Genomic DNA, 15,627 nt, shown 5'->3' with positions numbered 1-15,627 from the left:
AAAACATACTTTCACAGTTTCCAGAGTTACCATGGCATTGCTATTGCACAACTGGAGTGGAGCTCTGGAGATGGCGTTAACCTACTGTATTTTCCACACTAAGGTGAAACAGCGCCCCCTGGTGCTTCCACTAACCACATAGTCCACTGCGTTAATGACAGAACACAATAAACCCACACAGAGCAGACATCAACCCTAATGATTGTGCCAGTGCCCATGGAGTTGAAGGGTCAATGGCAGTCAGTGTGGTGTCTGAAAAGGTTTCAAGTGCTGCATTTCTTTCAAAGTGCTCTGTGTCCACAGCTTACGCTGCTGGAGAATATAGATTTAACTGATTTCTTCTGTACCGCCTTCTGCCTTCCTTCAGAGTCAGAAAATACATTCTCCATATTATTATTATTATTACTGTTTTGCTGCACAACATCCAAACTGTTAGTAGCTGAATAAAAATGTGGCGTTCAAGTGAAAAACCAGTAAACCCAGCTGTGATTTATATTTTTAATGGTTTGCTTGACACCGTCATCAAACCCATCACACAAACAAGATCTGAAATGTTTTATTTTAATAGAATTTAGGACAACCAAATATGCAAAATAAAAAAAGGAAACCAACAGCAAAAGTGAAATTTCATTCACTAGTTTTTTGTTTTTTTTTTTCCTTAAAAAAATATCAGCCTTTCCCCTTGTTCATAAACCGCTCCAAACCAGGACAAACAGAACATAATATGATAAATTCCAAGTAGCTGGAAGGCAAATATAAATATAGTGGTTTGAACAGGGTCAATAGTTCACATGGAAAGAGTGTACATACAGTTTACACGACAGTAGGACACTCGGCACTGCCTGTATCAACTTTTATTAATGTAGAAAACCAAAATCCTTTTTTACGGATTTAAATGACAAGGAAATATATACATTCAGCCATATGTACTAGTCTCTGGAGATTGGCGTTTGTGTTGCCCCCCCCCCCTTATGTTGATTGTCTATTCAGGGGCATAACTGTGAGAGTATGTGTAGTCGGGGTAGTAATCCTGTGCCCCACCCCTACCTGGATAACCCCAAGAGCATAGTCCACCTCCAGTCCCACCCCCCCGATCGTGTCCTCGCCCTACCCGAGGCCACAGTCCTGCTGGTGGGAGTCCCCTCCCTCGATAGTTTCCTAAAGAACCTGGACCCATAGCACCCCTTATAGGCCCATGGTCCATCTGTCCAGGAATGCTGCCTATACTGCCATAGCCCACACCACACATCGGATGTGGAGGCAGTTTAGGTCTGACTACTGCACCCCCCCTGGTGGCCACTGTAGGGATGCCCACAGATGGACCAAGGTGGTCAGTGCAATTCATTTGAGTCCTGCCCCCTTGACTACCAGGGGTGCTACCTCCTTGGGCTTCCCCCGTCTTAGGAAGCCCACTGGGGTCCACTGGGCCACATGCGGCCGTCTCACAACTGCTGGTCCCTGCAGTACCCCATGTACTCTCTCCAGGTCCACTGGGTGTCCTGTCGTGTTGTGTGGGAGTCCCACCAGCATTTTTAGCAATGCCAGGTATGAAACCTGGCTGTGCAGTGTCACTCTGGTCTGTGTAGGGGAGGGAGGAGGTGAGCGGAGAGTTGCCAGTAGCTGTGGCTCCTCCAGTGTCTGAGCCATACGTGTGACCCAGCAACATGAGGTGAGGTGGCGGGGGAGGTTTGACCTCTAAGGGAAGGGAAGCCAGGTTGGCTAGAGGTCCAGCTGTGGCCATGACAGTGGGAGTTGTGACTGTGGTTGAAGCTGTAGCTGGAGGGCGATATTCCTGGTCCTGGGTGCTGCTGCAGGGAGAGGCGGGGTAGGCTGGGGAGGCCGCATAGCTAGACGAGCCAGTGTAGGATGACCATGAGGCTGAAGGACACAGAAAACTCTGATGGGGATTCACAGGAAAACCTCCTGGTGACAAGCTGCCAATGTCTGTAGAGCTTATGCCGATTTGGTTGGTGGCTTTGAACTGAGAGATGGCCGTTTTGAGAGCACTGTATTCAGACAGCGTTGGCGTTCTCTCAGGGGTGGCCTGCTGGTCTGGGAGCGGAGGACGAAACTCCTCCATATCTGGTGGGGGTGGCTGCGGAGGCTTCTCCTTCACAGCTCCCTGGTTCTCTTCCGAGGGATCCGATATTGTGGGAGGCTCACCATCATCAGAATCTAATGACATGTCCTCCTCTTCCACACACTCATCATTCACTACTGGGAGAGCAGGAAAGGGCAGAGAAAAAAAAATAAATGGAAAAGGGGAGGGGAAGAAATGATCAACAAATGTGTTTATTAACTCTGGTGGTAGTACAGACATATTTAACTTACAATATAACTGTACAGAACAAAGGGAAATTGAGCAATTACGTTATAGCTAAATAAAATAAATGTAGAGTAATTCCGAGTTTAGTGCTGCTGTTGACGCTACCCACCAGTAGAGGGCGGTGTTGGGAGCTCATTTTGATTAATGGACCCAATCAGACCGTGGAAACCACTCATAATGTCATCGATGCTTGCTATCACTATTCCATTTCTGGAGTACTGTAGGAACATCTCAAATGGCCTCTCTGTAGAAACATAGTACAGCACGTACCAGTGAGTAAACATTTTCAAAAACAACAGTCATCACATTTATGCAATTATAATCAGAGAGATGTAGGAAAAGCACATCAACACTGGAATACAAAGTTGTCATTTTTTGCTTGTATCTGATGAAGCGCATGTTAATAGTGATGAGGATGAGGATACCTGTAAGGAAGATAAGGTGCCGCTGTTGTGTGTGCTGAGCTTGTAGTTTGACCAGGCATTCCAGGTCTGGAGCCTGACGCGACTGGGTGTCACACTCGTGATAAGGGAGGAACTCCACTAGGTGCTTCTTCTGGTAGGCTGTCAGAAGGTTCAGCAGGCCCATGGCGTTGGTGTTTAACCTTTAAGCAAACAGAAAATTGAGTCCAAATCAGAATATGTCTTCACAGTCCCATTTGGCTAATAATGCTAAAGATAATTTATTAATGATTACAATCATCTTGACGTACTGACCTCCCCAGCTCTTTAAGCTTTTTCTGGGACTTGCAGTGCACCTTCCACTGCCAGGGGTGTTCAGGAGTGCTTTGCTCTTCTAAGAACTTCAGTAGGCCCTGCAAACGATCTGCACGAAGCAAGCACACACACGTCGTGAAGTGCCATCCAACTGGTGTTTCCATTAACTCGCACAAAGAAAAGTAAAACTTACCCTGTGTGATAAGGTCAGGGTTGAGGACAAACTCATCAGACACCATGAAGCCTCCAGACACAAAGAGCTCATTATAAGTGTGGTTCTTGACATCATCCAGAGTGTCAACTCCCGCAAAGCTCACTGAAGGCAATTTCTTTAAAGACACCAGAGCTGGGATCTGCCGGGTGAAAATACAAGATTTTTCTTTTTCTTCTTTCATTTTTCAGTTTTAACTCTTTGGTCATATCATAAAATAAATGAAAGATGTTGCCATGTAAAATAAATAAGCCTCTCACCACTATTGAAACAGTTAAACTCAGCCCAAAGGTAAGGCCGTGACTGTGATAAACAGGGTGACAAGAGGTGATTTTACCTTGTGCACGTGTGCAGCGATGTCCTCGTTCCGAATGATGATGAGGAGCTTATCTAAACTGCCGCTGTTTTCCAGAAAGGTCTGCGGGCTGCACTCGCTGTTGCCAAGACTTTTCAAGTACTCCTTTGCGACAGAGAGGAGACACGTAATTGTTAGACACAGATGAATGTGTCCTTCTCTTGCACATACAAGCATGGACTGAGTGACAGCTGCAGAAAGAGCTGAGCACTGAGACGTGGAACACGCAGCAACAAAAAAGAGCTAGTGTGGCCTTTCACATGCCCATTGTTAAAGTGTATTTTTACTCGTGTATGCCTTCTGCGATTTACTGCTGCAGGAAGATGAAAAAAGTTTAAAATGTTGTGATCCAGAATATATTTACAGATGAAGAACACACAAAGAAAATGGATACACATCTACATAAAATCAGCAGTATCAACATTTTTATATTGTAGTTAAAGTTTAGGTGGAATAAAACCATCAAATTGTTTTACATAGAAGTGATTTATTTTATCAATCAAAAGATCATTCCGAAAGCAGCACTAGCAGGGGGACATTATCCACTATATTCTGACAATTTATGAACTAAATAATTAACTGTAACAAGAATAATCTACTTTCAAAAAGACACTGGAACCTTGTATTGTACCTTTATTTCCTTGCATACGTCGCTCTCCTCCCCTTCGTCCCCAGAGTAGATGTAGAATTTCACTGTATTCTTAGTGACGTCCTTAAAAATCTCTACCAGGCTGCTGAACACCTCAGGCTTCAGCTGGCCAATAAGGCTGCCGGCCAGAAGGCCAGACCCGTTGCCAGAAGCGGAGCCTGGGTTTTGGGAGTTGTGCTCTGGTGAGTCTGCTGTGACTTGAGAAGGAGAATACATGTCTCCCTCTATCTCCTCTGAGGCGACTTCTGTTTTAACCTTAGTGGATGCAACTGTCGTCTCTTTGACAGCGCCCACTTTACCACTCTGTGAGGTGGTGGCGCTTTTCGACAGGGACGGCTCAGCCTTAGTTTTTGAAGTCTGGATGGGGGCAGGGGTTGATGTTGTAAGATGAGATGTCGTCACTGGGGGAGGTGGAGACGTGACCTTGGAGGGAGCAGGTGGGGCTGGGATCAACTTGTCCATCTTCTCACACAGTGCTTTGACATACCCCTGAACAGGGACAGGGGAGACATAGGGTACAACAAAGTCTGAGAAGCAGCTGTTGGGCAGCCAGCAGTGTCGTGGCGGTAACCGTGGGGGTAGCTGCGAGGTATAACTGATGTGGTGAGTCTGCATAATGTTTTTAATGTCAGAAGTGAGGCTGTGAATTTCCTGGTTGAGTATGGTGTCCAGGCTGATGGAGGGTCTGAAGGTAACCTCCTCTACAATGGGTAACGTGGGAGATGCTGCCTCCTTTTTTACTTCCACTGCTGCAGGCGTCTGCGGCTCCAGGTGGCAGTCTGCAACCGTCACATCCTCCAACTCGAGCTTCGGCTCAGGCAAAGGCTGTGGTTTTTCTGGAGAAAAGCAGACAGGAAGCTTGTCACAGCAATGCATTGTGAACCAGATCTAAATATGCCTGCAGGGGACTAAGTGCTTTGATGTACCTTCATTCACAGGAACAACCCATGACGGGTTATCTGAGGTGTTGGCTTGCTCTGGTGGGGAGCCTGCACTGAATGGACTACCAGGGCTACAGTCCATGTCCTCCTGAATCGAGATTAAATAAGCAGTTATTTTTAGGTCTATAAATTTAATGCATTGTAATATCTACTATCTATTTACATCTCACCTCTGTGTAGTTTGTTTGCAACGCAGGCTCACTTTGTTTCCTACTCTCTGGATCATGAAAAGCAGGCTCCCCCCTTCCTGAGCCTGTTGATGGTTCACCGTGGTTTGACGGCACAGACACTGAACCCTGAGCCACAGCTTTGTTCAGAGTGGCTAAGAGGATCTTGAGAAGGCGCTGCGTCTCGCTGACCGCTGAGGAGTTAGCGTTTCCACGTGATCTTAGGTCAGTGTCATAGATTCCCATGCTTTCCATCACTGCTGTCAGATTGTCGCTCTGCCCACCTTCATCTCCCATCTCATCTGCTTGGGAGCCTAGTACACAACCCAAACACACACAATTAACTTGATGCTGATGATGAAGTTAAAGCTTTGTTTCTGTTTATCATACATGGAATCGGTTTGAAGGTCTGCAATAACAGCAGCAGTTGTTCTGGCCCACAGGAATATGAATAGTATAAAGAAAGAGTTAAAAATGTTAATAATAAATTAATTTAGGTGTAAATTACCTGGTAGTTAATAAATAGACAATGTTCAGCAGTGTTTGTAACTGGATTACTGGGAACTAAGAAGAAATTCTCAACAACAAACAAAGTCACATCATGGCATCTGAATAAAGCTACAGAGACAGCGGGAGCCTTCCTCACCTCTACTGGGTTCCCCGTTGCTCAGCTGCTCCGTGCGCTTGTGTTTGTTCGTGCCTCCCCTCTCATCTCCCTCAAATTTTCTCTTTAGACTGTTGATGTCCCAGGCCCCGTCCTCTCCTCTCTCCTTCCCAGGATCCTTTATTAGTGCTTTTTTATGGAGCTGAATCAGCTTCAGCAACTGTTTCATCTTGTCTTTATCGTACTCGTTCTGGGATAACCGTAACCTCTGGGGCTGAGGCTGGGACTCAATCTGAGACTTGTGCTGCAACTGGGCCCCATTTGAATGTGCCAACCCTGGCTTCCGTCTGCTGCTGTCTGAGGATGGTGGTTTCTCCTGGGCCGGCCTCTCAGGAGCCAGCCGTTCCTGGGGTAGTCTTTCCGAGGGTCTCTCTGCCCTGTCTGATCCCCTGTCCGAGCCGCCCCAGTCAGAAACAGGGCTATATTCTACTGGGCCTGGAGCAGGTGTTGGTACGGGCACAGGTACAGGGTTCCGTATCCTTTCAATTATGTCCTTTGCCTTGTTTAGAGGTAAAATATAGTTGGCAGGGTTGTGCACATAAGAACGCAGCACTGCTTCCGTGTTAAATTTGTGTCTGGGCACTGTGAGGGGGTTGGTTCTATCGTCCACGTTGTATTTGTATTCAGGCAGGATGAAAGGTCGCACTGTGCCTGAATCCATGCGCGTTAAATAATCGGTGGCCTGCCGCTCCACCCCCAAGCTCAGGTCCTTTCCTGGGTTAGGCCGCAGCTTAAACAGGGCGTAGTGCAGGGCAGGGATGAAGGACTGCATGGAGGACATGATAGCGGGCTGGGGCTCCACCGTCAGTGGCTCTGGTTCGAACAGTCTGGATGCTGAAAATAAGGACAAACCTCAGTGTCAGTATCATGTGTAAAACATGTGACATGTTTAAAAAGGGGCAGGTAGATGTGAGGTAGACATCCAAACATGAGCCGTTACGCAATTAAATATTCTAGTTGGAAGCTTGATTCAGATGTTGGTACTGCGGTTCAGTCAGAAAAAGAATGGATAGATAGTGAATAATACTTACAGTATTTTACAACCATCCTTGACTCCTGAAAGATGAATAATGCTTGCAGGCTCTTCTCCACCCGCCCCCGTCGCTCTAGAAAACAATCGTCAACTTTTTTTTTTAAAGCTGAACCATCAACAGAGGCAACATGTAGGTGTTCAACTGAATCATGAGATAAAAGTAAAAAAGAGAAAGAAAGCCTGGTACCTTTGGACTCCACCATTTGCGTAGAGGACAGCAGGAACAGAAAGCCTCTGTCAAACAAGGACTTCACCAGCACCTGGGATAAGAGTCCGACAACAACACTGTATCAAACTATGAACAAATTCACTACACTGACATGTTTACAGTATATGGATAATTTTAACAAAACTATTTTCTTGATAAAGAGGAAAATGTTTTGTGAAACACATTATTAAGCATAAATGTAACACTGTATAACAAACTTTACTTTTATTCTTCACCTCTCTGCAGGCTTTCTCACATTTTAAAAAACAAGAAGGAAACAAAGAAAAGCTATTAAATTGTGAATTAGTGCACTCAGTGCATATCTTTCTGGAAATGTAATGTATGAGAACTTGGTGGGTAACAACTACAGGATGACTCACCATTCTGTCTCTCTCTAGTTTGCTGACCAGCGCTGCCAAGCTGCCGCAGGTCGGTTTGCCTTTTCCATCCACCACCTCAAACAAGCTGCAGGACATTCCACACTTCATCACTGTGGACAGAGAGCACCAAGTTGGAATACAAAGCAGACCCGTGGCTCATCTATGTACTAGTTTGTTTAGCTGATGCTCTTTGCTTATCACTTCTAGCGTGCAGCAGTGTTTTTTGCACAATGCAGCGTATGAAGTTTAACTGAGTTTCAGGCAACGCATTTCAATCCACAAGCAAAAGACATATATTTTATTATGATACATCCAGGCTGACCTTCCCGTGATGCACTGTAGGTGTCCCAAGAAAAAAGCAGAGGGGGAATCTTTCTTTTCACCTGCTCCAGCTGCATGCCCCGAGTCACCTCCAGCTTCTCAGGCCTCCAGAAGAGCACATGGAGATTGATCAGAGGGCAAACATACAAAAAAAATAAATAAATAAATTATGGTCTATATATTGCACAAGTAAATTCTAACTTCCTCTTCTCACCTACAAGTTATGTGCAGTTTTAAAGTCCAGCATTTAAGTGGCAAAAATCACTGCAAATGTTTTTTAGAGATTTCCAAAATTTTGACTTAAAGGTTTACTCACAGTTTGAAAGGAAGGTAAGGGCGTGAGGAGGATCGTAAACAGATTGGAAATAACTCCTGCCCCTTGTTTACAAGTGGGCCACTCCACACAGTGTAGCAGCCCTTCCCTGCAACAGTATCAACAGCACAGGTCAAAGATCAGACATGATAGAGCCAGCAACCAAGGCTACTAACTTTGCAAAAATGATGAAAAGGCACTGTTTCTGTCACACACACACACACACACACACTCTTTATGCTAGTTCACCAAAAAAGTAACAAAGCAATATTAATATCAACATTTTTATGTTTGTGTTTCATTTTAGACTTAACCAGCAACAACACATAGCATTATTATATCTACTACTATCAAAATATGTTTTTTTTTTTACCTTTACTTCCTTCAGGGGAAATAGTGTTAAACCTGTTGAGGAGAGAATATAAAAACAACATTTAAAAACAGACAAGAAAGTAGAGATAAAGTGTATGTTCTCCTGCATAAATATGTACCTATGTGCAGCCATAGGAGTTGCTGTCGCCTCCTTGCCTTTGTACTGAAAGGAAACCACAGCGTAGGGGCACACATGCCTGGGCCGTGCCTTGATTTCATCGAATGCAAACTCGAAGAAATATTGCTATAAAGACACAAACAAAGACATGTTAACAAACAGAGATAGTGTTTCTTGAATCACACAGTAACATAAGACGTACAGTAAGTAAATAAAGAACAACCCATGTTTACCTGTGTGAGCTCAAAAGCTCTGTAAGACAGCAAAGACGTGACCCTATTGGCACTTTTGGACAAGTGACAGTCAAACTTGGGTGTAGGTTCTATTGCATTCTTAGGCATGTTCTCGTGGATGTGCTTTATTCGACCCTGAGAAAAAAAAACAAAACAGACTATTTGGCTGCAAGTCCCACAAGATTTCTCTGTCAACGTGACAAAACGAAAACAGAAAAAGCAATAGCCATACCCTCATAACTTTGAAAAGGATCATATCTCCAAACGAGCCCACTTCAAAAGGGTTGATTTGTAACAAATCAGAATACTTGGAGAGATAAACACCTGCAATGACAAAATAACAGAATCATCAGAGGACGTTCAGCTTCTATATTGTTGCACAGATCAGAGCCATTGTCATCAGACATGTTAAGTTGTCTTCATGGGTAGGGTACTTCTATTTAGGGTCTATTGTTAAATCAACAGCAACAGAGACAAACGTACCCGTTGATGGATTTCCTAGTGTGGTAATCCTGGAGTGTCCAACAGACAGACCCTTTTCACAGATCCACTGGAGCTAAGCATTCAAAAAACATACAGAGCACACAATCATCATCAAAAATCATTCATCAAAAAATAAATCATTCACTATAACTCAAAAGACTTTGCAGACAGACTGACCTTAGATTTGTCTGGAAAAAGGAAGCAGTACGACTCGGCCAATTCTTGTTCGGTTCGCCCCTCCTGCTTCATCTCTCTCCGTTTCTCAATGAACTAGCACACAAGTGGAGAAGACAGTAAATGAAATACAGCAACCTTAAGATCACAGTGTGTTAGGACCAGTAGGGGAAGTTGACGATCAAATGCTAAAAACATGATTACAGCCTGCATGAGTTCTTTTAAGTCAAGTCAACTAAAAAGCATCTGTAGCATTATAACACCTCTGAGTGGTTTTAACAACTCTGCTGTGAAGACAACTAATTATGACTGTGTTTTTCTACAGTAAGGCTCCATTAATAAAAAACTGAAACGCTAACACTGACATTGAGGCTTTGAGAACCATGACCAACCTCCTTCTCTAGCAGTTCATTGTGGATGAGCCTGGCCTTGCAGTAGGAGAAGGTTCCTCGTGATGACGAGTCGAGGTAAAACGAGGAGATAATCTTCACAAGGTCCTCAAACTCCCGGCTGTCAGGAGGCAGAAACTGGTACAAGCCTGTGCACAAAAGGGCAAGTGAGCGTGTTAGCATATGGCATCTGCAGCATCCTTAAATGCACGTGCACAGTTAACTTGAAGGAGAACATCTAATTAATTGCAAAGCTCCTGTTCAAAGGTAATCTGGTACAAAGATATCAAATCTACAGGATACACTTCTTCTGTTTGAACGTCAGCACACTTAAGTCACGTTTTCATGTAAAACACACAGGGCACGCGAGGACGTAACGTGAATTGAGTCCTTGCAGGCAGGAATTGGGGTTGCAATGACCCAGCAGCATCATAGGTTGAACTTATCTCTCATCTGCTCATGCCAGCTCATCTCAACGGGTTACTGAAAAACACTTTGAAAAGGAAAGCGTTGTGTGGGAAAGAAGGAATCCCTTACGTCAACAAACTGCTGTACAGGTGACAAAGCCTTGCACCTGTCTTTATTTGCATAAAGCTCATCATGTCCACCCAAACGCATGCAAACAACAACTGAAACCATCACCTTAAGCTTCCTGGGACGAGCATCATCAGCATCATGCTGTGGGGCAACAAATAGTAAAGATCTCCGCCACAACTCACGAGAAAGACGACTGGAGACATTTTAATGGGGCGAACACACACACACAGACTCACGTCCAAGTCTGTTGCACAGTTCTTAGTTTTCTAACTTGGGCAGTAACATATTGGACACTCGTGCAAAGTAGTGGGGCAACAGCTGACCACTTAAGGCGGGCACAGCTGCTTATAAGAGGCTCAAAATAAAAGTCCAGCTACTGCATGTACCACAAATAGCTGATGCTTTACAGCAAAGTTTGATCTGCCACTTTTATCAGGTGTACTTCTACCTTTCTGTAAGACGGGGCCAGTGTACAAGGCTGCACAGAGTGATGCTCAAATTTATTGAGGTGATGTGCAGAAGGGATGCTCTGAAATGCCAGTGACAACATGCTGGGACTAGGGGTGGGCAGCAGTACTTTACTTTACTACAGACTTCATTCAATGTGTCGTGGTACTGTGGAGATGTTTCAGATGGACGGGTGCCGTGGCTAAATCCGTGCCCTTCACTGAGGTCAACGAGACCCCCACATGTTGTCAGGCGGCGGCTGTGCACACTCCTGACACCAGCAGCACTATTCAAGCAGACTACACAACACAAGGTGGGCTCTAACGACGAGCTGTCCTCAAAGTGCAGCGACCGGGCTGCGTGCTGCCCACTGTTCACCTGGACACCTGAGCCCCAGGCACCAGGCACCAGGCACCAGAGCCCCGTCCGCTAAACCAACTCACGCTCCGCCGGTCTGGACCCTCCGTGCAGCGCTGAACCCTGTGTGAACCTGAAAATTGTCGCTCGACATTTGGACCAAGTCGTGAAACTAGCGAGCCAGCAGCCAGCTAGCTAGCAGGCTAGCAACATGCAGGAGCAGAAATATGAAAGACAGTGCGGGCTGTGTTCGACATGGCACCACCTTTCCGTTCGCGTATCTTCCTCGGGATTTGAAAATTTTTCCGTGGCAGCTCCTCGCCCGGTCTCTGGCCCGGCAGAGGTGAACTGCTAAAGCTCCGGCCGTCCGTTTGCACGCTCCTCCGCCGCTCAGAGGCTTCATGTTCGGGCATTACACCGTCTCCACATCCAGGCTGATCGCCATTTTGGTTGGCTGTGGCCGAGGTGGCGGCTGAATTCTTCTGGGGTTCACCACCGTCCGGGTGGAGCTCGCCCGTCTCGGTACAGTCTGAGTCCTTTTTCCCCACCGCGTTGGGGTTCAGGGCCATTTTCAGGCACCGTGCACGTACTACGGGCGGTGTAGCTCTAACGATTACGGCGCCGTTTCTCTCACACACTCTCCTCCTCACCCAGCCTCCGCCATTGTGAAAATGACGTACGCGTTCTTCTCCACCACTGCAAAACGCTGCCGTCACCATGTTTACATACGAGGGAATCCGCGCCACCCAGCGGCGGGGTCGAGTACTGCGAGAGCCGGGGTCGCGCCGGCCAGTGTGAGTGAACACGACGGTGAAAGTGAAACTAATGCTGACATTTAACAGCATACTGTAAAGTGCACGATGGAGCATGAAACATGCAACTTCCTGTTATTACTGCGCACACTTTCCTATGCATTTGTTTTCTCCCACACACTGAGCTTCTATGCACACTGACTGTGAAACCTTTAGGTTTACTTTTAGTGTAGGTCTGCAGGACAAGCCCACTCTGGTGTGGTGTTACCTCAATCTACCACCAGGTGATAACAAAGAGGCAGGGACCCTTCCAGTTTCCATTATCACATTTAAAAAACTGTGGCATTTTGAAGGTTTTGCATAACTTTGCAAAGGTTTTAATTGCATACTAGAACTCTAGTTAAATGCTTCAATGTATGGTTTTCATGTAAACTATTATTATGTTGTGTTGAGTACACTGTACACTGATTGTGTAGAAAAATAATAACAATAATAGCATTCTTTATTAATTAAAGAGAAAATCTTTACATGAGACATTAACCTTTTATTGTAGCTATTTAAAGAAAAGCAAAATCAGAATACACCTTTGTACACATAGCATATATGGTATTCAAAGCACACAATAACAAGGCAAACAGTGACCATCTGTGACAACTGTCACTGTGTTGCCCCTACGGGTTAAACATGCTGCCCCTACTGTAAACATCAAACTCCTTGTAGCGTAGGTAATCTTTCAGCCGAGTAGGAAGAGGAAGGAAGTTGATGAAAACTGGGGCTCTCAAGCGCAGGCGACTGAGGTGTTCCCTTATCCGCAGTCGACACAGGTGCTTCAGGCTACGTGCATTTCCTGCAAAACCAACGCAGGTAAGTCAGTGAATGCACATAAACCTATCAGTACAACTACAGCTACAGGAGGGGTCATGGCTGTTCTTACGTTGAATGTGACAGATCTCATCCCACTGTTTCTGCTCCATCAAAGTTTCCTTAAGTTTGGTGCAGAAGGAGACTTGGTCGGTGTAGTCAAGCATGATGCGAACCACCTGAGCAGATAGGTGCTTCAGCCAAGACACAGTTATGACCTCACAGAACTGGAGAGAAAAGAGACACACAGAGGAACATAGCAGTAAAAGAAAGACCTTGACACAAAGTACTAATGTTCAATTTTCACATGAACTTTGGCTCACCACCATGTCTTTGATAATTGAGGTCGTCCATGGAGCATAGTCATGGGAGCTGTCGCCATAAGGACAGTCAAAGCACCGCTTAACATCATATCCGTGGTTCAGAATCATTCTCATCATCACCTCGTCTTTCAAAGCGTACTGCAGTGCTGTGGGGAAGTGAGTGGTGTTGATACGGGAGTAGTAGTTCACATTTGCCCCAAATTTCAGCAGTGTGTTGATCAGTTCATAGTTGCCCTGTCTTAGAGCCACCTGCAAACAGTTGATAGGATCCTGGTTCACCATTGCCCCGGCCTCTAAGAGCAAGCGGGTGCACTGAAGATCATTGTTGGACACGGCAAAAAAAAGGGCAGACCTGCGCTCATCGTCATAGTTGCGGCGCACCCTTGGGTGCAGCATGAAGTTTGGATCATATCCAGCTTTGAGCAGTATCTCCACACAATGGGCATGTCCCCCAGCGGCTGCAGAGTGCAGAGGACTCATCCCACTTTCCTTTACAGCACTCATTTTAGTCACTGGGATTAGGTGCTCAAGTGCCCTGAAAAAGAAAAGACATCGTTCAATAGTACGACAGTGGTTCAAACTACTTGAATAGTGTGAAAACTGCTGTGACATGGATCAGCCTCACAGTCTGTGTCCATGGTACGCCACACGGTGAATTGGCAGGTGCCCACTGTAAAGAGGTTGATTGGGATCTGCTCCATGTTCCAGCAGCAAGGAAATTATGTCAGGGTTCCCTGATGCTGCCGCCTCAAACAAGATAGTGCCCGACTCTGACTCACACCACACATGTGCTCCTAAAAATAAATACAGATACTATGAGATCCTATAATAGGCAATCTTTAGACCTTTCAGAACAGTATGGACTGAATAAACCATTATAAAACTAAGATATTTATCAGTAAAATCTTACAAGGTATGACTGGGTGAAGTGATGGAACACAGACACCGATTCTGAAATCCATAACGGGGATTGTACCTTTCTGTAACAAAACCTCCACCACCTTCAAATGTCCATTCTGTGCAGCCAGAGCCAGCGGAGTTTTCTTTTTGATGTCACATGCATTTGGGTTGGCACCAGACTCTAGGAGCAGGTGGACAAAGTTCTCCAAGCCTAAAAAGGCACACTCGTGTAGAGCCGTCCTGCTTAGTGGTCCTGTCTGGTCTACATTGGCACTGTAGCGAAGCAGTAGTGTGGCCAAGTCATATTGGTCATTAAGAATTGCTGAGAAAAAAAATATATATTCAAAATGAGTAAACATGTTTAGGTTTATGTAAAATCTGAATCTGATGTCACATACCTGCCACTAATGGAGAATCCTGCTCATCGTTCTGAAGATCTGGGCTGCAACCATTCTGTAAAAGGAATGTGGCGTTCTCTCTGAGTCCATGGACCACAGCTAGAAACAATGGGGTCTCGCCCTTAAGAGTGCGGCACTGGGCTGCACCCGATGGTGATGCTGAAATCCAAAACAATTTGCAAGTATGTAAATAGGAAGGTTAGTGTGGTGAAATATACTTTAATTGTCACCTTAATACCTGAGAATGTAATCTCTAGTATTCTTTTATTGTCCTGCACTGCAGCCTCATGCAGGGGGATCCACCCTCGCTCATCAACTCTGGACAGAGTCTCTGGATGGACTGCCAGTTGGTTCAGTGCATCCTCATCACCTGTGGATAAAGACAGGATATCGTAACAGAACTTTTGGAGGAGCGATTTAAATGTTAACCTGCTACAATAAGGTAAAAAAATTGTACCTTCTTTGATTGCTTTGAAAATCTCTTCAGGATCTTCACTTGGTTTCAGGTCACTAGAACCGAGTGAAAAAAGAACAATGAAAACCACGATCACAGTGTACAGTAGTCATTCAGTGTTATTTAATACTGGGTGGTTATAGGTTGACCTGGGATTCAGTCCTTTGAGTTTTCTGTATTGAATCAGACTTTGTTCAATTATATATTGCGTTGCTTCATCTTCATCCAAGTCATCCTCCGATTGATAAAAGTCATCTTCTGTCTCTGCTTTCATCTGAAAGGATCAATGCACAAGGACCTGCTCTGGGGAGACACCAGCACCACCAGCAAGACCATTAAATCTGGTACTGGAGACCTAACACACCACGTCGGCCTTAAATACCAACAGGGAAAAATGAACTATGGCACAGTAAGGCAAAGACTAGCTGCAGTCTGTCTTTTTCCTGTTGTTAAATAAGATTACAGTTGAAATTAACTCAGTAGCACGAAAGCACATTCACAGCATTAAATCAAATAATTCTAATGAACCTTTCACACTAGTCACG

At 45.2% G+C, this 15,627-nt stretch overlaps 2 protein-coding genes across 4 annotated transcripts; both read right to left on the bottom strand.

The window, feature by feature from the left end:
* Window positions 1-484: 484 nt before the first annotated feature.
* Window positions 485-12,082, bottom strand: tasorb (transcription activation suppressor b). Of its 3 annotated transcripts, none has more exons than XM_026367983.1 (23): window positions 11,660-12,082; window positions 10,057-10,202; window positions 9,668-9,760; window positions 9,491-9,563; window positions 9,240-9,331; window positions 9,008-9,142; window positions 8,776-8,900; window positions 8,658-8,689; window positions 8,288-8,393; window positions 7,973-8,076; window positions 7,651-7,760; window positions 7,250-7,322; window positions 7,061-7,135; window positions 6,012-6,863; window positions 5,369-5,679; window positions 5,184-5,286; window positions 4,240-5,093; window positions 3,591-3,713; window positions 3,236-3,395; window positions 3,043-3,151; window positions 2,752-2,930; window positions 2,436-2,570; window positions 485-2,217 (listed from the first exon to the last, which is right to left on the bottom strand). In XM_026367983.1, the coding sequence occupies exons 1-23, from the start codon at window positions 11,961-11,963 to the stop codon at window positions 983-985; spliced, it is 5,529 nt and encodes a 1,842-aa protein (XP_026223768.1). In that variant the 5' UTR covers window positions 11,964-12,082; the 3' UTR covers window positions 485-982. The 3 variants fall into 3 exon arrangements, with proteins under 3 accessions (XP_026223768.1, XP_026223769.1, XP_026223770.1); XM_026367984.1 differs by having other exon boundaries at window positions 485-2,214; XM_026367985.1 differs by lacking the exon at window positions 11,660-12,082 and adding an exon at window positions 10,432-11,439.
* Window positions 12,083-12,687: 605 nt separating this feature from the next.
* asb14b (ankyrin repeat and SOCS box containing 14b) lies at window positions 12,688-15,385 on the bottom strand. Its single transcript, XM_026368592.1, has 9 exons — window positions 15,232-15,385; window positions 15,086-15,138; window positions 14,867-14,998; window positions 14,629-14,787; window positions 14,307-14,552; window positions 13,956-14,124; window positions 13,331-13,865; window positions 13,081-13,234; window positions 12,688-12,993 (listed from the first exon to the last, which is right to left on the bottom strand). Exons 1-9 carry the CDS (start codon window positions 15,354-15,356, stop codon window positions 12,818-12,820), a joined length of 1,749 nt encoding a protein of 582 aa, XP_026224377.1. The 5' UTR covers window positions 15,357-15,385; the 3' UTR covers window positions 12,688-12,817.
* Window positions 15,386-15,627: the final 242 nt, after the last annotated feature.

This window comes from Anabas testudineus, chromosome 7, assembly GCF_900324465.2.
Source record: "Anabas testudineus chromosome 7, fAnaTes1.2, whole genome shotgun sequence".
NCBI lineage: Eukaryota > Metazoa > Chordata > Actinopteri > Anabantiformes > Anabantidae > Anabas > Anabas testudineus.
This window is presented reverse-complemented; position numbering and strand designations above follow the sequence as displayed.